Below are 26,506 nucleotides of genomic sequence, written 5' to 3' on the forward strand. Positions count from 1 at the left end.
TTCTATTCCAGGAAAATGTTATTGTTACATGTATTTGGTCAAACCTTTCAAAGTTTTGGGACATCAATGCTTTTTCAGTTTAAACTTGACTTTAACCTTTACCTTTTTTATTTTATCGAAACTGCTATGTAGTTTGTAGAGTCTGGGTACAAAGATTTATAAGCATTTATCTGTGATTTATACAACAAAAAACAAATTCGTTGACATTTCATCAAAACGGAAAAAACGGGGAAAAAACAATAACATGTTGTCTATAAACAAAAAGGAATTTGCGAAATAGGAATTTGAAAAATGCACATAATTAATATTGACAATTGTTTTTTAACCACTTTTTTGTTGTTGTTGCATCTCTTGAAGAATAAATGCTAGAAATATCAATTTTCTTACTCAGCGAGTTCCAAATGTATACTGACGTTTATTAAAAATCTTAATTAAGTATATGAGACTAACTCTTACTCATGTGTACTGTACTTACCATTCACATTATCTACAGTTTTTAACTGTGATATTTCGTTCGCCATGTGTATTGGTCTGGCAAGAATGGCACCTAGATCGTTTAATACAATACGTTTGCTTTTGTCTTTCGTGACTGAGTGTTCCGCAGTAGTGTGACCGAGGATCTAGCAACATGCCATACAAATAACAAATTTCATTGTTATATTCATTATGTTAATCTCGTTCTTCGATAATTTTCAATTCGCTGGTTATAAAGATAAGAAAATGAAGGGTCACAATACAAGGTGACATTTTTATATATAAGGATATGCAATAGAAAATCTTCGTTTCTTTACAAATTATCTTTGGCAGCATATAAAAATCAAATTTAAACCCCGCCGTATTATCGTGCCTGTCACAAGTCAGGAGTCACGGGCCTTTGCTAGGTTTGGCGTGTTGTTTTGTTCTATTTTAGACCATTTATGTTTCGGAGTTTAGTATGACGTCTATTTTTACTGAATTATTACTCATTCGTGTTTATGAACCATCTGCAGACGGCCCACGGGCGCGGGATGTTTTCGCTGAGTTGGGGGGTGTTTTCTGAATTAAAGTCTGGTTGTTGTCTCTTTTACAGATTCCCCATTTCCCTTTTTAAATTACCCTTTCCTTGTCACTGAAACTGGCTTTAATTTTTTTTTCCGTTTGACTTATTGGTTCCTATCAGCTCATATGAACACCTGACTCTCTTGACAAATGCCAGCCATAAGTAAGAACGATACCAATATCAAATCAGATATAACAAAAAAAATAAAGATAACAATATATTTTATTCTGTTTACCACTACAATCGTCCAGTTGCAATGCTTGATTTATCAACAAATGCTTTTAAAAGGTGTACAAGGTAAGGTAAATACTTTTAGATAGCTACAAAAAAAACTCTAGGTATGAATTCTTTTTCTCAATGTTGAACGCCTTGCGCTTGGTTATAATTGCTAACATCCACTTCATTTTAACTCTTGGGAATAGTTGTTTCATTGGTAATGATATCATATCTTCTTATTTTATTCAAATTAATACGGGATATTTCAATGTTCACATTAGAGGCATCATCAATACTTTTACAAATGAAAAATTTCACAGGAAAAAGACCTGATAGACCTGAGTTTAAATATAGAATAATAGGTTGTTTCATTTTTGATACTGACTATATCATGTGGAATATCTAGACGAGCCCGTTAGGGCGAGTTAAGATATTCCACATGATATAGTCAGTATCAAAAACGAAACTACCTATTATTCTGTTTATCGGTAATTATGGCGTCACACAATGTATTGCCTAATATTTTCAGTGATACAGCCAGTACGTTGATACTCGAAAATATTAGGCAGTAAGATCAAAGGGAAAATATACTATTACCGATAAACCTTGATATCAGAAACAAAAACAGTGATGGACATTCGGGAAATCATGTTCGGTTAGTAACAAACATTGGATACCAAACAAGCCATATTTGATTCAGTATTATACTTGGAGTACCTTTTTTATGGATTTCGTCGGTATATGTTAACAAAGAACTTTAGCAGTTAACGACGTACAAAATTTCTATTTACCGGAATAATACGAGATCATACATCTACCAAAATACACTTTTATCTCAATGAATAAATTTTTTATTTGATGATATCATTTAATTTACAAATGTTGTGTAAATATCAATATTGCTTCATACCTGAAAACTATATATTTAAGTACATGTTTTGTTTTAACAAACATTTAACTTGAACCATCGAAGCTTATTGTTTTCAATAGTTTTAAAACATTGTCGTTTGAAATTCTGCAATAGTAATTCAAATATTTCATGATTTCTGTGTAAAATGTATAACGCAAATTTGATCTTGAAGAATAAGCTTTGTTTAGTTCCCTCAAACGATCACTAATTTATTCCTTGTAGGTAGAAGGGACCTCGCTGGACGACAAGCAGAATTTGGTTTTACATTTGAACACTTGTGAATTTGTAACATTCCGTCCAACATTTGTAACTCCGTTTTTAAAGTGTCAATTGTTTGATGCAGGGAACGTTGGTCGTCCTCCAATGAATTCACTTCCTGTCAAAATAAAAAATATGTTATATACCGTTTCACATTATGATCAGAAAAGTTTTTGATAAAATATGTTACTATATAAAAACAAGGATAGCAAATTGATATGGGAAGATGTGGTATAAGGGATATTAAGACAACTTCTCCATCCGAGTCACACTTTTTTTTTTAATTAAACCATTATAGATCAAGGTAAGGTATTCAACACGGAACCAAGGTTCACACCGAACAGCAAGCTATAAATTACTAGAGTAAAACCATTCAAACGGTAAAACCAACTGTCTAATCCATGTAAAAAAAACGAGAAAGAGAAACACTTATGAACCACATATAAAAACGACAAACTCCATTTGTGCAAAATGAGATATAGGAAAATGTCAGTTTTGTCTTAAATAATATATAATTTAAGACATGAAACTTAAGATTGAGCAAAACGAACTAAAAAATAACGATATGAACCCTTGCACTCCATAATGTTTAAGCGGTCCATTATTTGGAAATGTCAGGTTTCTTATCATAATTTAGTTATTGGTGTCAAGTCGCATTTAGATATGTCATTTTCATAGGTTCAGAAAAAATAGGAAACCATTTTCTTTATATAAAAAAATCATACATTAGTTCAATTTTCAATCCTCTAAATGAAAGTTTTATTTAGGTGCCGAAGCAGAGACTATTTGTTTGCAGTCAGAGTAATTTTAATAAAGTCATATACTAGTAGACATTGTTTTAACTTTACAGTCAGTATATGCCAGTGTGTTTCCGTACTTATATTAGAGAAATGTTATTTCATAATGATCTTTTATCTAAAGGTTGCATTTCTGTAAATATGGACAATGCAATTTCATATAGGAAAACCTTTTTTGGCTTAAACTGTGCCACCTTTACTATATGCTAGAATGGAAAGTTGATATGCTCTACTATTTTAATCAATGGTCAAGACATAGTTCTGTACTACCCTTCCCTCCACCTTGGGTACTGATAATAATTCGCCGCAGTCATGTGTTTATTTACTGTTAAAATTTTCACATTATGTCTCTTTGAGATAAAACATAGAGATCATTAACAAGAACCAGTACGTAAACAAAACAAAATATCTATGAATATTATATATCTCCCCAAAAAGAGGCATGGTTTGTGAAAAAGCTGTATTTACAAAGTGCAACCTATAAGAAACTGGGCTACTTAATCAGTGGTACTTTTTCCAGTTCTACTATTCGAGCTTTCTGTCTTGTCCTTGTACGAACAGCTGATCTTCTGTTCTGATCCTTCCGTCTGTTACGTTTAAATACTTCTTCTTCTGTTAACTATTGCAGATAAATATAATTAATTAGTTTATAAATTAGGCTGGAGAAATTTTCATATTTACTGTTTATTCACTTCACTAAACGTGTTATCAATTATTTTCTAGCTAGACAATGATTAAAAATTAATTAAGTGCCTTCCTAAACTGTTCAAAGCACCCATGAACACTGAAAATCATCCTTGTTATCGTGGTGATAGAATGCAATATTTCTAATACCATATTATTCAATAACAGGAAAAAAACAAAACTTTGGCTTGTACGTATGAACTAAACCTTATACAACAAGAGAAATATGCATACAAGCGTTTCATTTATATGCAAAATACTATATACTTAAATAAATGACAGTCCAAACATGCCAAATGTGCATGTTTAAAAATATCACATTTTATCAGGTCTGAACCTTTTATACGAAATGAGTTTGCCTATTATAGACCTATTATGACTGAAATCCACTGCATTTAAGTTGTGCTGGATAGTTGTAGCATATGCTAGCATACCAGATTTCCTTATTATATATGTATTTCAGAAATAAAAAAAAATCCAGGCTAAACTATTCAGTTTTTCAAACCCTTTTTTTAGAAGAACAAACACAAATACCAAATCTAAAACCGGGTATCTTTGATGAGTTTATTTGCCTATCTCTCGTTGACAGTTATACCCATATAATAGATGTATAATACATGTTACAAATATACTTACTAAATATTTTACAGGTCGACGAGATTCAACTTTTAATTCCTCTTCTCCAGAAATTACCCTCTTACACTGAATTTTTAATTTGATTTCTTCCTTAATCAAAGGGAGACAACTGTCGTCTTCGAGACATTGTTTTATTGCGTTAACAATTTTTTCGTCTCCTTCATCGTTAGTGTTAGCTTTTTCAAGTTCTTCAATGTGTCTGGAAACTTTCATCTGGAAATTTGTTATGGACTGAAATTATTAAACTATAAATCTTTCTACAAAGTATCACAAAATTGAATTGCATTATGCTAAAATAAAACGAATTTTATAAATTGACTTAACATATGAGTTTCATTGATGATATGTTCTATGTTACATGTTTTTATAAATTATAAAGAAACCAAGGTTTCAACTCCCTCAGACAAAATTTTACATCGAGGGAAAAATCTGTCTTTAATGAACATCAAAACAAAAACATAATTTATGAGCCGAACAACTAAATTACTTGAGGTATTTCTGTAACAAGCAGTTAGCCTTATGATACATGATAATAGAAGAAAATCGATATCATTGTTATTTTAACTGAACGTACATGTACTTGAAAGGCAGAATTTGAAATCTAAGCAAAAATAAAAATCATTCATGTGCCTTTGAACTCTTCTGTTTGTATTAAAATAAACTGTTAAACAATCCTTAATTGATTTTATTACGTAACTGCTAATTTTAAGAGTTACAAAGAGTTACCTTTAGGTCTTTGGGAATTGTAAGATTATATTTTAAAGAAGTTAATGATAATTTATCTTTGAAATACGTACACACTTACATCATTGACAAAATTACTCAAAATTAATTATATAGTTTTCTATTTCTGTTTTTTTAATTGTTCTACTAATATTCTCCAAACAGTTGATATTTTTTCAACTTGCACTTTGCCTATTTCATTTATCAAACTCTATGATAATGTCTTATTTTCGTTCTTTTTTATTTTGCTTTTGTGACGTCCAGGAAAATGCGTTTGATAAAAAATTTCTGCAGATCATTGAAAATAAACAATAAGATATGCTCATATATTTGAGGAAAAAATTTCATCGCCTTTCAATTGCAATACAATTGTCCACTCTTGGAGGTCGTAAATGAATTTCGGCCTATCATGACCAGAGAAAAAATGTTTTCTCTTATGATTATAAAGATTTTTCTCTGACCGATCGAGAAATGAAAAAGCAGCATAAGAATTAGAAACATATAGATTACTGCAGAAAATGTCTAACGATATTTCTCCAAGGCGTGTCGAGCTTTTTAGATGATCAACATTTAACTGTTGAGAGTCCAGTACAATCGTAATACAGGAGTAATAGTGGTCAGTCTGATTAAAACCAGCTTCCACTATGCACTACCTACAAACGCAAGTAGATAGTTGGGGTTGGTACATGTATTAATGAGACTAAATAGTGGAGGAATATGTTTCTGTAATGATTTATTTCATTCCTTTTTAACAGTTTCAAAAATTTGTGACCTTTACATGTGACGGTAAAAAGGTCGACTTTTTCGTGACGTCAGAATAGGAAATTCGGAAGAAATGAAAAAATTAAACGTTAAAATTAAACTTCGACCAATCATTTGCCGAGAACAGATACTTTCAACCGCTCAGGAAATGTGAAAATAACACTATCATTAGAGAAAAAGCATTTGTTTACGTCCTATACAAAATACCTGTTGATCATATTTATACTAGAATTAAATTAAATTTTCTTACTCTAAAGATAGCGTCGACATAACAACATTATGACTTCCGGCATAACGAATAACAAGAAATATTTATACTTCACGGTCTATTTTCATTTGTTTACTTCTTCCGTATACGAGTGTATGCGACATTGTTTAAATAATTGCACAATTGATACCACTAACAATATGATTTGTTTTATAGAATTTACATTTCTGTGAAACATTGCTTTATTATGACAGCTTTTTATAAATTACATAGACTTGAAAAATCTTAAAATGCAAATTCACCTGTAATTTATAATTCCTAGGGGAATTTCCTTTTAAGGTGTTGTTGGCACTGAATATTTAAACTTGTCCGAAATATTTCTGATACTAACTTTGGATATAAATTAAATAAACACGAATTGTACCGCTGCAATGACCAAAAAGAACGCACTGATATTGTCTCCGCACCCAAACTTGGCGAGCGACAACATCATGTCAGTACCGTAGTACTGACTTCTGAGATAATGTTTCGCACGGGGATCATACGATTGTAACAAGGGTACGGCTATAAATTTATTGGATCAGTTGGCTCTATTTTTTCAGACATTCAAATAGCTAATAAGTTAGGAGCCTGTAATTCAGTTGTTGTCGTTTGTTGATGTGTTACATATTTGTTTTTTGTTCATTTTTGTACATAAATTAGGCTGTTAGTTTTCTCGTTTGAATTGTTTTACATTTGTCATTTCGGGGCCTTTTATAGCTGACAATGCGGAATAGGCTTTACTCGTTATTGAAGACAGTACTGTGACCTATCAATATTAAAACAGTTGCACAGTTATTTCATTGGTAGTTAAACCGCATCTTATTTATTATAATTAGACTTAAGCATACCTAACTGTTTCCCTGAAATCACACTCACTTAAAACTGTAAGGAATAAAACATAGCTTTGAAAACCAGCTTGTTTGAGGTTTCTTGGTGTGTTAGTTTTTTCCTTAGGCAAGTATAAAATATATTTCTTTATATTTTTAATTTTAATTTGTCTACGTAATCGATTCATGCGACCAGTTTACGTACAACCTTCAGCAAAAAGAAAAACCCTTATAGAGCTATCATTAACAAAGAAATTATTTGCGTTTAAGACATTTAAAAATAACAGTTGAAAGATCGAAAACGTTAAAACCAATTCCAGTTATAAACTTGACTTAGAGTTTAAGACAAAGATGAAGGCAGTCGACTCTCTTGAATTTGTACAATTATTGCAAACAATCAATTTTCTTTCTTTTTCTTTTTCAAAGAAGACAATATCAAGGGAAAGTAAAACTCCTATCTTTAAAAGATATCAAATATTCACTTATAATGAGGAAACTCCCACATGCGTTTTGCCACTCAAATCCTACCAAAATCAAGAAACAAATAACAAGACATTCCCTGAATAGTATAATAGGTAGAACTATTTGTGCTGTGAACGGATTATGATAAATTTCCCTTTCCGAAGCACACATGGCACTCCTATTTGAATGACAATTACCGTTTCTCATGGTTTTTTTTCTTTATTTAGCACGTTTGAAAGCGTCTGGCAATTTTACATTATGATATCCCTAGCAAAACCCCTATCCCATGAAAATGAATAAATGATAAATAAACTTATCATTGTTACCAGGATTGAAACTTTATATTCGTGCCAGACGCGCGTTTCGTCTACAAAAGAACCATCAGTGACGCTCGATTCAAATAGATTTAAAAAGGCCAAAAAAAGTACGAAGTTGAAGAGCATTGAAGACCAAAAATTTCCAAAAATATATTATAGTTGAAACAATAAGGTAATCTATTCGTGAGGTAGAAAAGCCTTGGTATTTCAAAAATTCTAAGTTTTGTAAACAGTTGATTTATAATTATAAACATGAGTGAGCCTAATAGACTGCTACCAAATCTAATAATATTCATATCTTTGTAAGTCTTGTATTATTTTAACTTTTTGTTTCTTGTGTGCAATTTGGAGTTTAGTATGGCGTTCATTATCACTGAACTGGTATATATATTTGTTTAGGGGCCAGCTGAAGGACGCCTCCGAGTGCGAAAATTTCTCGCTGCATTGAAAACCTGTTGGTGACCTTCTGCTGTTGTCTGCTCTATGGTCGAGTTGTCTCTTTGACGCATCTTCCATTTCCATCCTAAATTTTATATAAATTAAATTATTCTAGCACATACCCAAATTTGTTAATGTAAGTATAATGAAAACAGTATACACCCAGAGAAAATCTGCACAATATAACATAAAATAGCAAACGCTGATTAAATATACAAGAAATGTCAAGTTTATTTATATGGCCATCATGAATACTAAAGTATATTGGGAATTTTCGTACAAATTGTATTATATCTTTGTCAAAGTTTATTTAATAGTTCTGGTACTTTATAAGGTTGAACGAGCTAATAGAGGTAATATAAAAAGCTGGTAAATTAACAAAATATTTGTTTTAAATATGCAAGTCATGTAATTTATATAGGTATTATATATTTCCTTTAAATGGCCTATTTCCTTTAAATAGCCCTTCAATTACTAAAATGTTTGTTTTTCAATCATCCGTATTGACAGGTATGTTGAAAATTTTCAATTGATAAAGTTTAGCAATTACTTGATAATGAATATCAGTTGTGACTACATATTTTGATTTTATGCATGTTGTTATACTATCGAAACAATTAACAATTGCCGTTCTTTTTGCAATTACAAAGACATTCCTCAAAAATTAACACTGTACTAATTTTGCACATAAAACTATTAAGTTCATGTGTATCAAGTGTTATTCTGGGTCTACATGCATCAAGAACGCTCAAAGTTGAATATTTGAAACCCAAAGACACGTAGGAACCAAAGACGATAAAGAGCGTTATAAATAAATAGGACCTTAAAACAATAGCTTAATCCATACCTTTCAACTTTGAGAGAGGGAGTTGAAACTATAGGACAGATAAATAAAAAGAAGATGTGGTATGAGTGCTTGTATAATGACACAACCCCTCATCCAGCTCATAATATGTAAAAAGTAAACAATTATAGGTCAAGGTATGGTCTTAAACACTTGTATGTTACAAGGAAGACAACAATTACTTGTATTTGTATTGTTGTTCTTTTATCTGAACGCTGGGAATTTAATTGTATAGTTTAGATTTATATTTGAAATTTCCAGAGTCTTGATTTTCAATATGTGTTATCATCTTTTGGATAGATTTAGTCAGAGGATTTGAATCGTTTATTATTTGTGACTTATACGGTTTTTTAAGAAACTTGTTACCTGTATGTTATTGGTTATTTCTGTGGTATAATATAGTCGTATATAATTGATATAGTTATTACCTGTAATTTAAATATTAACCACATAATATGATCTATAAGGTAAGTCTGTATCATTTATATATTATTGCATCCAAATATAGATCACACTATCTAAAACTCCAATATGTATACAGTAAAATTTACTTACTGATTAATGCTGATAGAGTTACAAGTAGTATTCAATTGTTAAACTTGACTATGTAAACTGTCCTATAGTTTCAACTGCCTCTCTCAAAGTTGAAATGTATGGATTAAACTATTGTTTTATGCCCGCGTCACACTGTCCCGATTTTTACGGCGATGGCAACAAGATTATGGAAATTTTCAAAATCGGGACTGATCGTATCCAGATCGGGCTATTCGTAGTGCTATCTTTTACTATCGTAGAACCATAGGGCACTTTTTCTAGCCTTCGGGGACAACTTCGGGAAGGGTTCTAAATTTTTTAACATGTTTAAAAATCCCCGAAGGTGCGTCCGATGTTGAAGGTTCGTATTGAGTTCGTATCACCATTCTCACCATCGTAATGTCATCGGGAATGCATCTTTGAACATCGTATTGCATTCGTGTTTCCATCGTTTCCATCGGGCAGTTTTGACATTACGATGTCTACACGAATGAATCACGAAGCTACCTGAAGGTCTTACGATGGCAACACGACTTCGTGAAGACCTCGTAATCCCGTCGTGTTGCCATCGAATAAAAGTACGAAGACGACAAGATGGAACAACGATGGCAATAAATCCAGCTAAATGTAAGTTATTTTTCGCGCTAAATACATTTAAAGTGCCATGCGCGATATGCACTGATCAGTCTGATACGACAGTTAAGAAAGACGTTCACAAAAAATGGAGCTCATATCATATGATTCTATGAGATCAAGAAAGGCGACAGCGTTGTTTCTATTAATTCAAATGGAACAAGAAGAGCAGCTATTACAGGCTCAGGATTTACTTTTACAAGTAAACAATTATTTTTTGTCAATTTTTCATATCAAGTAACATAATGAAAATCATAAACGCGCCTCGTACACAACACTACAGGTACACGTATATAGGGAAACCAACTTTTTCTTCATTATTCTGATTTTTTTATGTATCGTCTGAGTTGTTGTCCCACGAATGTTTACTCCATAACCATTTTGTTTTCTATATGTCATATTTTGCTGCATTTGTTGCTTTCCCCACATCCTTCCTTTTGTCTATATTATTATGATATTCTCCTGGAAAGAGCTCTTTTTGAATAAAATGAATCAACGAACCCATTACCTTACCTTTAAGATAGATCAGTAAACATGGGCATAATTATGGGTTATTATTCAGACTAGTGCACACATTTTACAGTTCAAACAAGGCAATGCCGAGCGTGGCATCCCCTCGCATGTAACATATTGGGGACAAATATCGACACTATATTTGTATATGACACATGCAGAAAATGGTAAATTGAATATGAATATTTGATACATAAACTATTTTTTTAGAAATGAAATACCTTTAATATTGCCTTTAGAACCAACAGGTAAAAAAAGAGCAACCAATTTCTTGTGTATTATGCTATTTCAAGGAGAAAAAACAAGTCCATCTGCATGACCTTGACCTTTGGCCTTGAACGTAAAAAATGTCAGATCATTACAAGGAGGAACAATATACCAAATGTGGTTAAAATCTTTTGAAGCATATTGGTTTTAGAGTGTCCACAAGGGTGATATTGCCTTGTATTACAACTGCCACTGTGACATTGACCTTTGAACTGTAAAGTCAATAGCGCTTAAGATATTCCTAACGAGTAACACCATACCAAGTTTTGAGCATTTTGGTTCTAGAGTGTCCATAACAATTTTATCTACACGCAACTTACATGTAGTAGGCGAGGGGATAATAAACTAAGTTTTATAAGAATTAGACAAAAAGCTGTACACGACGTCTTTTAGACATCGTATGGCCATCGCGCCATCATCGTAATCCATCGTGTAGCCTTCGTAATGCATCGTGTAGCCTTCGTAATCCATCGTGTAGGCTTCGGTTGAGATATAAAGCTTAAATACCCGTCTTCGGTTAACCTTCGTATGTCCATCTTTTGCTATCGTATATAATTTCGACACCATCGTATAGACTTCGTTATTCATCGTACTTGCTTCGGTCACTTTTTGGTATTTTAACGAGATCGGGACCAACTTCGTACGAACTTACAATTTTCGCATTCGGATGTCCCTCGTATATAAAAATCGGGACAGTGTGACGCGGGCATTAGAAGTATGGATCCCGATGCTTTTCAACTTTGTACTTGTTTGGCTTTATTAATATTTTGATATGAGCGTCACTGATGAGTCTTGTATAGACGAAACGCGCGTCTGACGTAATAAATCTTAATCCTGGTACCTTTGTTAACTATTGACATTAAATCAATTTGGTTATTGATAATTTTTATGATTGCATGCATAGTACTTATATGAGCCCAATCAAAACATTTATTTTGTTCAAACATCGGAAACTTGATTTTCAGAGATGTCAAATTCCTACGATATTAGGAAAAACAATGTTCTGACCATGCGACAATTTGTCAATAGCAGTGGTTTTTTTTTCTTGTCTGATTTAAAATGTCTTGCTATTATTTGACGTACTTAAACATTTATGGTATCCCTATGTCAAGTTGTTGTCTCTTCGAAGCATTCCTCAGGTTCATTCTTAATTTTATCTTTAAAACATATTAAAAATGTTTTCTGGAACATAGTATGTATCCTTTAATACCTTAAACTATTAGGAATGCAATACAAATATTAGAGATATGGTAAGATCGCCTATTAAAAAACTATACACCACGAAACAAAGATATTAGCATCAATTGTTCATCTAACGGCCTTTGATAATGAAGAATATCATCTCCCGATAAGCTACTAATGCTTTAATTGCGCTTGAACAGCAAAAAGATACATCAAAAGGATTAAGGTAAATAGTATTAAAAAAACAAATAAGATCATGAGCAACCTACAATTGAATTGACCACAGGAACAGGGCATTAGACGGTTACATAAAGTAATCTGTCGAGTTTGACAATAGTTTTGATTAGCTAAAATAAAGGTCTATAATAGGTTCTGCAGTACAGAATTAAAGGGTTAATGCATTTTCTTAGCGTCTCAAAAACTAGAACACAGAGGGACTATTCGAGTTGTCTAATGTTTAGAGGTTGCCTTGGACTGACACGTTGGCATTATCTGATTTGTGAACTCTCATTTACCCTTTTAGGATAAATATAGGCAACAGCAGTATATCGGTGTTCAAAGGTCATATAAGACGGCTTTAAATGTAAAAACAATAATAATTTCTGTATTGCAGAACATAACACGCTTGATTAAGAATTTTTTTTAAGTTAAAATCCTATAAATCAACTTTTTGGGATAATTTTTGTGATGTTCCAATCAATTTGTATACCCTCCTAAAATAAAAAATAAAACAGTTTACAATAGATTTGGGCCGTTTGACAATGATTCAAAATAATACAAAAGATGTTATTACATTTTATTTTCTTTGATAGGTTTAGATGGTGAACGATAATTTGGATCTTTTCGTAATTTGTTTAACCTCACGATCTTAAACGCTTTTCAGGTGCCCTGAATATTCAAGGATAATAAGGTAACAATGAAAAAAAATATCAGACTTCTCTCATTTACACTTCATTTTACAAAAGGGTCAAAGAGCACTCTACACAATTATTTTCGATTTTGGGCAATATTTTTATGTATTTTTTAGAAGCTTTTGTGCCAAGTTTCTGTTCAAGATATTGTATTTTACGTTCAAGTTTTACAGTAACATTTTATTTGTGAGTTGAAATTATTCAGCATCCTGTAAATACCTATAGTATTATTTAACATGAGTCCATTCTAAGATATCGCAAATAATCACATACATAACTTTCAGTCCAACTAACCAACGATTTACCCTCACAAAGATGAGTTTAAGGTATTTAATGTTCAGTCAACTGATTGTTAAAATGTATTCAACATTGATCAACATAGTTTTTTTTATCAATAAGCTGTTTTTATTTATCTTATGTAATACATGTTTATTAATGTATGTCTATGGTCATCAACTGTTGCAAATATCTGATAATAAATCATAAACATGCAGAAACAGTTTTTGCTTACTAAAATATCAAATGTCTCTGCTGGTGCTAAAACGTTAATTGATGCTGTCTCGACTACATTTAAATACCACATCGCTTTTTATACAAATTGTACATTTCTGCTAAGTCTTATGGGATATTGGCCTTTAAAAGTGGGACGTTTTATTATCATATGAATCCCGTGGCTGTGTTGTCCATTCGTTTGGTGTGTTTGAGTTTTTGATTTTGCTATTTGATTAAGGACTTTCCTTTTTGAATTTTATCGGAGTTCAGTATTTTTGTGATTTTACCTTTTTAACTTTATAAGCAAAGCTTGAGAGTTTCAATATTCACAAATTACTACAATCTTTAAAAAGTCTGTTGATATTTCCACGCATTAAAATGTGCTCATTGATTTGCCCAACTGGTAGTATTTACACAAAAATTCTCTATTGCCTTTTATATATAAAAAAAAAGAAAATGTGGTATGATTGCCAATGAGACAACTCTTCACAAGAGACCTAAATGACATAGAAATTAGCAACTATAGGTCACCGTATGGCCTTCAACAATAAGCAAAGTCAATGCTTTGCATACTTACCGAGACTAGCACGACTGTTTTCAATTTTCGGAGATTGAAATCATGACTCATCTGGACCGCATGCACAATAAAGAATAAAGCAATATTGTTATATTTATCAATTTTACCACTTTTTCTGGTTTCATTAAATGAAGTATCACTTGCGTCCAATTTACATCATGATCAGAAGAAAACGAACACAACACTGCAAAGAAAATACTCAAAGTAACTTACCGTTTATATTTACTTAATCACTATATAATCGCTTACATATGTTAATCAGTTAACATGTTTATAGGTTTTATATCAACTTATGTAAATTTCCATTTTTTTTGGAAAATCCTAGTCTATATTTATACATAAATTTTCCCTGGGCTAAACTGTTTATTCAATATGTCTCAACTAAACATATGTAATGAATACTTCTTCTTTAATATTAAATTGATTGAAGATGTATCCATTCTCCTCCGCTTTGGTTCTTTTTATATATAAATTGTTGCTTTAAATATATTTTTTTTATCTACATCGTATTAATAAGACTGATCATCTGGCCATGTTCTGTGGCGAATATCAAAAAGGTTTGAAGCTAAATTAACTTTGAAAAGACGGGAAAATGTCAAGGTTATTTCCCGATGATACTGTAGCCACTTCTTGGATGTTAGCATGAATGACATTAAATATAATGTTTGCTTGCTTCTTTCATTTTATGTTGTGTAACAAGAACAAAGAAGATTGCAAAGTTACTTATGATCATCACGAAGGGTACCACTTTCAGAATGTGCCGATCCTCAAGAAGCACCTGATATCCCTCTAGTATTTGTAAGGATTCTTGTTGAGAAGTTAGTGTAGTGTTATATGACTTCGTTTATTATTTTGTCTTATTTTGTATAATGTCAATTATAGTGTCATCTATCCGGTAATGAAATCAAACTGGTCAGTCAAATCAAAACTAATTTGAATAATTCTAAGGTCGTATATCTACGAACATTTCGTTATTTGTTCAAATATATAAGCAATGTTGTATCTTACTTTGCCAAATTTTTAACAGATTTTGCACTTGAAAAAGGATGCATAAATTCATGTTGTCCGATAAACAGACTTGGCAGTAAAATTTGTACTTTTTAAAACCAGTAAGAGCGGAAGCATTGCATAGGGAAAAGAGAAGATTCCTTCATGTGTAGTTAATCAGTAAATGCATTGATGAAATCATTATCAGCAACGTTCTACATCACAAGGAGGTAACATAAAAAATTCCACTTTATTTTCAAACGCATTTTGTTCCAATTGTATATTTCAGTTAAACCGAAACCATTGCACCCAAAGTTTGAAACTATAAGCAAGCATTGCAGGACCAAGATTTTGAACAATATCTAAAAGAAAACTCTGACATGTGACTATTCCCATTCGTCTTATATTTACAAACTCTCTGGCTATGTTATTACTGTTTCTAAACATAATTCAACATGAGAATCTCCGTAAGGTGATATATCAGATCCTAAGTTTTGAAAACCCCAACACATCAATTGGAATCATAACTTCAAAATTATTACAGATTCCATTGACAAATGATTGAGGACTACGACAGAGCATGGACTAATCAAGATTTTTAACCTGACAAATTGTCAAAATAAGTCAGAACAGTCAGGTCTCTGATAAAACTTCGCATTAATAAGTTGTTTACACTATCACAGAGATACGTCTCTCTTTTTTGTAATTATGATTATCCAAATGTTGCAGTTAAAATAGCAATACCTCTCCATGTTACATACGTTATGCAAATCTTCAAAGATAAAGAAACCATGACTGAGGTACATGGCTAATCAATCTCCGTGTAAATGAGATGTGCCAATGCTAATACAACTGCATACAAAATACCATTGACTTATTATAAGTTGTTCCTTTTAGGCAAACTTAAACACAAACATTAACTTGTAAACTATGTTTCAAAGTCAAAGAACCATGAAGAGGGGAGGGGCCAATTTTATCTCCATAGACATGATTCTTGTAAATGCCAATAAACTTGCATATCAAATATCATTTATTTAACATTAGCAATTTATGTAAACTACGCAAAAGTTTCAAAGACGATAGCCCATAGCTAACCAGGGGGGGGGTGGTCTCATGCAAATGAGATGTGATAATGCTTATACAACTGAATACCAATTAACATCGGCCTTCCACTAATGGTTCCCCTTAAACTGACCTAATCACAAACTAAAACATGTTAACTTAGCAAAGTTTACAAATTCAATAGACCATGACTACGGGGTCGGAGCCAAATAATATCCATGAAAATGAGATATGCCAATGCTTATACTACTGCATACCAAATATCATTGACTTACTTCTAGCGGTTCCCCATAAACTGACCTAATCACAAACTTATACATGTAAAATAAGCAAAGGTTTCAAAGTCAATAGACAACGAGTGAGGGGGGCAGGGACAAATAATCTCCATGGAAAGGAAATGTGCCAGTGCAAATGGAGCTGCATAACAAATATGATTGACCTATGGCTTTTGGTTCACCAAAACTAGACATAATCACAAATTAATGCATTGCTGACGCCGCCGACGCCGGAAACAGCATACCTATGTCTCGCTATTTGACTTCTTCAAGAGAGACAAAAACTATGTAAATGGTCGACCAGAGTACGATTTCAGAAACAATGAGGCTGTGAAATGTCTGACGCCTATGCACTACTATGTTGTTGTTCCAGTGGACGAAGCTTCAAAAAATATTGTCTTTGTATATAAATCGTAGTAATACGAGTGCCTTGTAAAATATTTAGGAATAAATAAGCACTCAGGTAATTTCACATACAAAACATACCATTTGACAAGAAAGAGATTTTCGCGAATGATTAGTCATTCATGGCTTCACTGAACACTACATTTAACAACAAATCGGAGGACTTGCATTGCTTATATTGGATACCTCAGCGTTACAAAATACCAAACAAATACGGTACTTTCCTGGCTCATATGGATGCTCCATAAGATTGACCAATATTCGGTCCGCAGTGAAATGGGGTCTTCAGAAATACTGGGAAACTGTAGTGCTATTTAGCGAAACACTGGATAATTCTAAATATCAATCCTTCTCTCAAATTATTGAGTAGTTCTATCAACTGATTTTTTAACCCTGTATATCACCATTCTTCATGTGAAATTTGAAATCCATCTTAAAGAAATACTTTACAATGCTTTTCAGCATAAAAAATTGTACAATACGCTATCAACCAGACGATTTTTACTTTGAAATTATAAATTTTCCCCCACCTTAGTAGCAATATACTAACTTCACCGGATATACATTACCAAACTTGTTCGGTTTTCAAGAGCGTGTAGCGGCTTCTCTGACTTTGTAAAAGGTCCCCAATGTCTGAACAGAAAGTTAATAAATCAGGAGTATGTAAAAGAACGTCTTTATTCTAAAAAAAAAGTTCATCGGAAAATACTAAGAACTTGTTATTAAATATTCCGTAATAACTTAATAAATAATATATGAAGGTCGTGAAGTATAGATTATATACTGACGTTGTTGGTCATCTTTATAACTTGTTATAGTAATTATTATTTATCTTTGTCAATATTAATTGATTAGTCTATTGTTGGTAATATCCATTTGAAGTGGCTCGGCTCATTACTTATGCATCCCGTCTTTGTGTCAGACTTGGTGTAATTGTAATTGTAATCGTAAATGAGCTGTAATTGATTACAATTTTTCAAGTAATCATTGGAATCATTAATCAGCCAAAATTCTGATTACATGTAATTTAATTTAATCAATTACTTTTCAAAATACCCTGTAATCCTGATTACATTTAATTATATTTTGATTACAATGAAAATAATCTAAAACTGTTGATGGTCAATAATGAATCCTTTTTTGTTATTCATTATTAATAAATATTTAACATGTTAAAATAGTTTTGTTTACTTTAAGCATGTTAAATGATTTGTATACTCTGTCAGTAAACAGTAAACTGTTAAAGAATTGAAAAAGTTATCATTAGCTTAAGTAAAAGATATTATACATATATTCACAATTTAAAGATGTACATAACATATTTGATAATGACTAGTATATTCAAATAATACTTTTCTTGAACCCTTGAATTATAATCTTTTGTTAAAATTGTGATTTTTGTCAACTTTGAATTGACAGGTAGGAGACCAATTAAGGTTTGTTTTTATTGCAATTACCAGTTGTGTATACCTGTGGGGCAATATATAAGATAAAAGATGAATCAAATATGTGAAAATTTATCTAATTAGCCAAAACTAAATTTAAAGTTGTATAAACATATTGTTTTAATTAAACAAATTTTGGTATGTATTTGAACAAGTTAAAATGCAATGGTTTTAAGTACTTATATTTTATTGTTTAAACAATTCTATAGTATTACAATTTTACATATTTTTTAACTGGTAACTTTGTTTCATCAATATCAAGTTGAAATATATATAAAGTCTGGAAGAGGCCAGAAAACAAACACCAAACTCTTTATAAACCTTTATTAAATTGAAGTCAAAACAATTCAGAAATCAATAACGATAAAATGTAATGGGTCATAATCAGTGACACAATGTTAGGTATAGATGAAGTTTGAAGTTATTATATCATAACGTATATTAGATAATCCGTTCTCAAATTAAAGGTTTATTCACTAAAATCTTAATCATTCAATTTTTGTTTTAATTCAAATTTATTGTAATCATATGTAATCATGATTACTTTGCCAATGTTATCATTAATTTAATCAGATACTTTTAGAAATGACGTAATCATTAATTTAATCATACCATTGACAAAGCAATTGTAATTTAATCAATTACATTGAAAGTAATCGGACCCATCTCTGCTTTGTGTTATTGTTTTATGGCAAATTAACACCTGTACTTGTTTGACAATTATATCTATTATGTCTTTTTAATTTGTTCACACATCTTTTTCAATATAAAAGAATGTTATGTTTGCCATACAAGTTTAGTTAGCTATAAAACCAGATTAAATCCACCATTTTCTACACAAGATAATGCCTCTTCCAAGTCAGGAGTATGACAGCTATTTTTATATTCCTTTACATAGTTTGAGCTTTTTATTTGAACATTTATTTCTGACTTTTCATTTAAACACAAGTGGGTTTTTTTTTTTTTTTTTTTTTTTTATAAAAGCCTGTTTTAATAACGTTGACAATCGTAAGTGAACCATATCATGAAAGCTAATATAAACTTGCCAGGGGAAAAATAAAACTTAATTTAAGATATACTTTACAAAACAAATAATCATTGAATGAAAATAGGTTTTAAAAATTTAAGTTTAAAGCGCCACCATCAACTCAAAATGATTACAACAGTAGAATACATATTATGAAAGAGTTAGTTGTTGAAAGCTTCACTTTTTAATTGTATCTTACGATGGCTTAAATATTGCTGGTTGATTTGATTGATTGGCTATTAATTGCCTAATTAACCGAATACAAAAGTTAATGGAATCTAATACGTTAAATGTAGAATCAGAAATCATATTGCCTTTAAAAAAAAGTCATTCGGCTAAGAAAATATATCTCTGTCAGACTGATTTCAACAAAATTTCCTCGAAAGTCAAATATAATCTGACAACGCTATAGCTTAAAAAGAAAAGACAAAAAGACTAACAGCGATACACACAAAAATGAGCAACACGAACCAAACCGAAATATGGGGATGATTGTAGTTTAGAAGGCTTGACTGTAAAAAAGACGACTCATTTTGAACAGAATTGTTTTCTCCAAAATTAACAAAAAAACGTTGTTTCTTAGTTCGGTTTCAATTCACAGTGTATTTAAATTAAACGTTTCTTCCTACATTTGATGCATTATCCTTGCATTTTTATGAATATAGCAACGTTTTCCTTTGTCTATATATTAAAATTAGGGGCACTAAATGATTGTTTTGTTTATAACTTTCTGTATGCTAAGTTCGTTGTTTCAGATAATCTTCAAAATTAACTATGTTTAAGGTTCCTTTACAAATAAAGTTTACACCTTTTATCATTTGTCTCATCTTATAATGAATTGTTAGAAAATCAACTAAATTTGTTAACATTAATCATTTTTTAACTTTTTTAACGTGTACTTGTTGAATCTGTTTAATATCTACATTAAGTTCATATAGAATATTTTGTACGTAGATAACAGAGGTATTTATTCTCTATGTTCTTTGTGTGTCTATTTTGACAAAGCATGTAAGCTAACTTCAAACATTTCAACACTTGAATTGTATTTAAAATGATCGTTTGAATAAATTGCAATGCACGCACTTTAAATCTGCTATATAAGCAAAACAAAAATAGATTAGGATTTTCCAGTGTTAAAATAGATTGTATATTATGGTAAATTAACCTTGTACTTGATAGTCTATCGAGTTATACAAAAACATAGACGGGTTTCCCCAAATTTAACAAGTAGTATGTCGCGATAGCAGTTACGCCCACATGCTTTGTGAATATGTTTATCGTCTTACAAGTATCATTTCTGAGAACTATTACTGACCCTTTAAAGATTCGGAAAAGATTGGCTCGTGACAAGCGGTTGTTTCAACTATACCCTTTTTAAAATTATTTCCAAACAGTTTATTGCATACCTCTGTTGAAATTTTTTTTGTTTGAATTTTGATATGTTCGCCTCTTTCTGTATCTTTCGTTTCTCTTATGCTTTCAATAAATCTTATCCTTACGTTCATTTGGTTCTTTTTTTAAAGAATTAATTTTGTAAGAAAAAAATATGTTACTGTTTCTTTAAAAACTATTGCGCGACAAGATTGTGTTCAAATTTCAATTGTTGCTTTCTGTTTGTCCGTTAACATTTTCTTCTTCTTCTTCTTCTTCTTCTTCTTCTTTTTCTTATTATTATTATTATTATTATTATTATTATTATTATTATTATTATTATTATTATTATTATTATTATTTTTTTTTTTTTTTTTTTTTATTATTATTATTATTTTTATTATTATTATTATTATTATTATCATTAACAATATTATTATTATTATTATTATTATTATTATTATTATTATTATTATTATTATTATTATTATTATTATTATTATTATTATTATTATTATTAATTATAATAATGATTTTTTTTTTATCATCAAAATTAGTTATCGACTGCATGTGTGTTTTTGAATAAAGTATCAATAACAAACTTTTGAGCATAGTTTCCAGCTTATAGATATAGGAAGATGTGGTATGAATGCCAATGAGACAACTATCTGTTATTGAAAATTTGAAAAGTTTAAATAAACCTTTAAATTCGAACACTAAATTGCAACAAGGTGTAATACGTCTGCTGCTAATTGTTATTTTTTTTTAAATATTGAAAAGTAGATAGTCCCTTTTCCATTTATAATTGAAACTCAAAATTATCATCAAAACCATCATATTGATATAAAGTATAATAAATAATGAAATAAGAAGACGTGGAATGATTGTCAATACGAAAACTATTCACAAAAGATATCAGTATTCTATTTTTGTAATGTCGGGTTACATATGTGCCCTAGGGATACATCTTTCCAAGTTCTTGATAGAACAAACACAACGGATACAACATACATTGCATGATTTGCTAACCCATTCAAGGGTATATTTCATCACCCCCTGCATTTTGTTGATAAGAATTGACTAGTCGGTTTGAGTGCCATGATCGTTTCAAACTCCCTTCTACTGAACTGTTGTTTTTTTTTTTATCTCATTGACATAATATTTTTTTATAATATCAAAGGACCAGATTATATCTGTTGTGAATTTGTGTTTATAAACTTGTTGGAGCCATAATAAAAATAGCCAAAATGAATAAATTCCAAAATGAATAAATTCGTTTGATCAAGGTCACGGTTGTTATGTAAGAGGTCTATTGATTATTTTGAAGAGAGTGGCTTGCTTAATAATGCTTTGATTGATAAATTCTTTTTTTAAAACGACTTGCGATATATCAAAATAGATAAACGAAGATGTTGCCAATGATACAACTCTCCACAAGAGACCAAATGACACAGAAATTAACAACCATAGGTCAACGTACAGTCTTCAACATTGAGCAAAGCCCATACCGTTTAGTCATCTATAAATAGCCCCGTATTGAAATAGCCTGATTTCAATATCAATATGTCTGACCAAAGATGACATTTAATCTTGCATTTGTTGACAATCAGTAAGAATTTGAAATGCTGCCAGTAAATGAAATAAGCTTATCCTTACAAAAGGCTGCTGATAAAGGTTTACAAAAAAGCAGAAAAAAGTCGGTGTCTTTTATCATAGTGTTGAAAATAGGTTTACAGATGTTTACAATCATTTCGAATAAAGATAAGTCAAGGCTGCCAATAAATTCAAAGGCTGATTAAAATCCGTCAGAACAAATAAAATTGCATAATTTTTTTAAAAGACTGATGTTAAATCAAAAGAAGACTTGATACAATTTGATTAAATTAGGTGATTTTTTTAAAGTAAAAAATTAAAAAAACATCTTGAAATTAGTAACAAAAACGAAAACAAGGTTTTTAGTTTAAAAAGCTTGATAAAAGAGGGACGAAAGATACCAAAGGGGCAGTCAATAAAGTCGCAAGACACTTTACAATTTGCCAAAACAAAGGCTAACAATTTATATGAAAGTCTGGAATTAACTTGCCAGGACTTAACAGTTAGTCAAAACAGATAAGGCTAAAATGTTGCAGATAATTTCAAAGACAGTTTACAAACATTCAGAACATTCTTATGCTTAGATTTTAGTTTTCAATGTTGTGTTTTGTGTACTATTATTTGTGTGCTTGTCTTTTTCTTTTTTAGCAATGGCATTGTCAGTTTATTTTTTATCTATGAGTATGACTGTTCCTCTGGTATCTTTCGCTCCTCTTTCCAAAACTCCACATTGCTAGAAAAATTGTTTACATGTGGTCAGAACAAACAAGGCCACTTTATTTATTTTCGATCAATGAATTTTGACTGTCCCTCTGGTATCTTTCGCCCCTCTTTAATCTAAGATACTGCCTATAAAAGACAATACTGTTTGTGATCAATTCAAAACAAAGAAGACTGCTGCACATAAATCTAGCTGACATTAGTTAACCGATGATCACCTCTCGTAAATTGATTAGGAGACGAACAGTTTACAACCAATAAAAACAATGAGGGTCACTTAAAATAAAATGTTGCAAAAACATAAAACAAAATTGAATATTTTTTCTATAAATACAGATAAATATCAATTTTATTTCCATTCTAAAACCATTTCCAAGAGATTTCGCATTAATTCAATCAGATACTTTAAGACTTTAAAAACTGAATAAATATCGTAATTATGATAATAATTATAAGAAATTAACGGTTTTTTTCTCATAAATGTATAGTGGTTTTGTTTGTTTGTTTAAGTAAGAAGGATATGGCGTGACAACACTTTCCTAAAACAATTGAAAATTAAGATATCATGAAATTAATCGATCACAATTAAGAAAAATTTAGTGATCCATTATTATTATTTTAGTAATTTTGGCAAATGGCAATATCTATTTTAAGAACGGCTTTAACGCTGAAAATTTTCAGTCATAAATAAGGAAGGTTATATTTTTATTTTAGAAAACTTCCATTGGCCTTGCAACAATTGGAATTTACAATTTGCTACTATAACATGTAGCTTTTTTAATCAAGTATTTGAATTGATAATAAGTGTAAATCATTTTAATATAAAGTAGCAATTTTCAGAGTATTTATATAAAGAAAATGTCTCTAACCACTTTATTAGAAAATAAAGTACTATTTTTATTTGTAAGGGGTTGCGAATTTTTATTGATCAGAATATAATTTTTTTCGTGCTAGCACAAAAGTTTTATTTTACGTGTAGTGAAAAATGTTCATTTAATCTACCTATGCACAGGAGTGAAGTAATGGAATGATGCATATATTGCATAAATAAACAAAAGTTACAAAGTGTAATATTGTACCACTAGAAAAAAAACAACGATACTGAAAAAATATAGATTAGGACATAATTACTCAAATGTATATACAATAAACTCATCAAAGATACCAAGCCTACAATTATGTAGGACAAACGCGCGTGTCCTGTAAAAAAATAATCAGTCAGTAACGATAGAATTAAAATTGAAATTTTTTACAATAAATGCAAAAACATGAAATTAAGAACATTTCTTTAGTTGGTATTTCGATTTCAAATTGATAATATGTTATTTAATGTCTTAACTGCCAATCAATTGAAATAAAGTTAAATCATAACATTTATAAAGGATGACATGACAGAAAAATGCCTCATGTACACTGCATATATTGGACAATGAAAAAATACGCATTGTGAATTTCAGCTTCCTAAACATACAAACAATGCATTTACATATGAATTTATGCAATGTATTTCTCAAGTTGTCTTCAAAGCCCATAACACTGAAGAAAAGTGGATTCGTTATTCTATTTAATTCATTAAACCACTCCAATTAACATAGCATTTTTCTAAATAATCAGATATTTGTACTTTACTTTAATTGTTTCGTATTTATTCATTTTGTAATAAAAGAATATATGTAAATCAACCATCAAGAGAATATATTCCCATTGTATATAACGATTCATATTTAATATATTGCATTGTTTTTTAATGCCTCTTTAAAAGAATCTCCATATGCGTCAAAAACTTTTTCAGTGATAATATTGTATTGTCAAAATGTTCGAGTCATTAATTGACCATATTAAATGTTTGTCTTGTTTTATTAAAGAACCTTACTTGTAAAAAATATTTGAATCGGTTAAATCATTTTATTAAGTTTTATTAAATAAACTCTTAATGTAGTTTTTATAAACTTAGATGCTTGTTTCATTTTTCTTCTTTATACCTGTTGTATTTGTCAAAATTACTCCGAACTGTTTAATGACTAGGAAATGCGCTTAGACAGAATAAAATATGATCAATTTTAAATTACTAACCGCGTTTAAAGACAGAATATAATTAATAAATAACCGATATACATAAATTTCGTTTTTTTTTTGGTTTTCTATTTAGGTAACAACATTCCAATCGGATGATACAATTGTTGTATCTGCTATAGAAAATTTATTTTGAGTTTAAGCGTGCATACTTTTAAAGGTTTTAACAAATTAAACACAGTTATGTAATGTGTTATGTAAGAAACCGATGAAGATACAACTACTTTGTCATTATGATCTGATTTAAATTGTAAAAGCATCAGTATTTTTTTTGATTTTGACAGGTAAAGTTTAGATAAAAATATATTCTACCTGTAAATGAATAGTCTAATCCTTAGCACAACCTTTCAAAGTGTCTTGTTAACAGCATTTTAATATGATCGACGTCTATATCATTAAACAATTTGGGTCAGTGGAAGTTTAGTTGGAAATTCCCAAGTAATATTTTGATAAGGTCAATGAACAGTTATATACTTAAATCTGTTGTAAAATGAAACCTAAACTAATACAGTACATATTAGATATATTTGATTCAGTAGTCATTCAAAACCTTTATTATATTTCCGAATGTCTCTATACAATAATGATTTACATGCACATGCGCTGGTTTCAATAAATATAACAATGTATAATGGCATTATAAATCAACTCTTCTCCAATTAATTATCATTAAATACGTATGTTAAAACTATTTATTAGTCTTGATAATTTTTTTCTAAAACGTTGTATCAATTATATGCCTTTGAAGCGTTTCAAATATTTTGATTTATCATTATCTGTACACATTCTGGCCACATTATAGCTTTTCGATTTAGTCATATGGTCATATACATAATTAAAATGACACTCCAAAATAATTAGCTAAACGGATACATAGATATAGGAAGACATGGTATGAATGCCAATGAGACAACACTCCATCAAAGTCACAATTTAAAAAAGTAAACCATTATAGATCAAGGTACGGTCTTCAACATGGAATCTTGGCTCATACCGAACAGCAAGCTATAAAGACCACCAAATATTTACTTACAAACATTCAAACGGGAAAACCAACGGTATAATCTGTATAAAAACGAGAAAAAAATATGAACCTCATCAACAAACGACAACTACTGAACATCAGATTGTTGAGAACCTTAGAGATAGCACATCTGGTGATTAAAAATTGATGTCTTTATAAAGAACATGTATTTAGATGTTCACTATTTATCTCTGGTCGTAATTGTTTTTTATCTTTAAAAAAGCATGAATAATGAATTTGGTCCATCTATAC

General features: G+C 30.5%; 1 protein-coding gene across 2 annotated transcripts; it reads right to left on the bottom strand.

The window, feature by feature from the left end:
- Positions 1-1,898: 1,898 nt before the first annotated feature.
- On the bottom strand, positions 1,899-25,649 carry LOC139489072 (cyclic AMP-dependent transcription factor ATF-3-like). 2 transcript variants are annotated; one of them, XM_071275185.1, is made up of 4 exons: positions 25,543-25,649; positions 4,541-4,753; positions 3,732-3,839; positions 1,899-2,541 (listed from the first exon to the last, which is right to left on the bottom strand). In XM_071275185.1, exons 2-4 carry the CDS (start codon positions 4,751-4,753, stop codon positions 2,359-2,361), a joined length of 504 nt encoding a protein of 167 aa, XP_071131286.1. In that variant the 5' UTR covers positions 25,543-25,649; the 3' UTR covers positions 1,899-2,358. The 2 variants fall into 2 exon arrangements, with proteins under 2 accessions (XP_071131286.1, XP_071131287.1); XM_071275186.1 differs by having other exon boundaries at positions 2,084-2,541; positions 3,718-3,839.
- Between the last annotated feature and the right edge of the window lie 857 nt (positions 25,650-26,506).

The sequence above is a fragment of the Mytilus edulis genome, chromosome 9 (genome assembly GCF_963676685.1).
Source record: "Mytilus edulis chromosome 9, xbMytEdul2.2, whole genome shotgun sequence".
Classification (NCBI taxonomy): domain Eukaryota; kingdom Metazoa; phylum Mollusca; class Bivalvia; order Mytilida; family Mytilidae; genus Mytilus; species Mytilus edulis.

Coding starts and splice junctions, on each gene's coding strand:
- LOC139489072 (XM_071275185.1), bottom strand. CDS start 4,753: ATGAAAGTTTCCAGACACATTGAAGAACTTGAAAAAGCTAACACTAAC. Junction 3,840..4,540: donor GTCGACCTGTAAAATATTTA/GTAAGTATATTT, acceptor TATCTGCAATAG/TTAACAGAAGAAGAAGTATT. Junction 2,542..3,731: donor GAATAGTAGAACTGGAAAAA/GTACCACTGATT, acceptor TTATTTTGACAG/GAAGTGAATTCATTGGAGGA.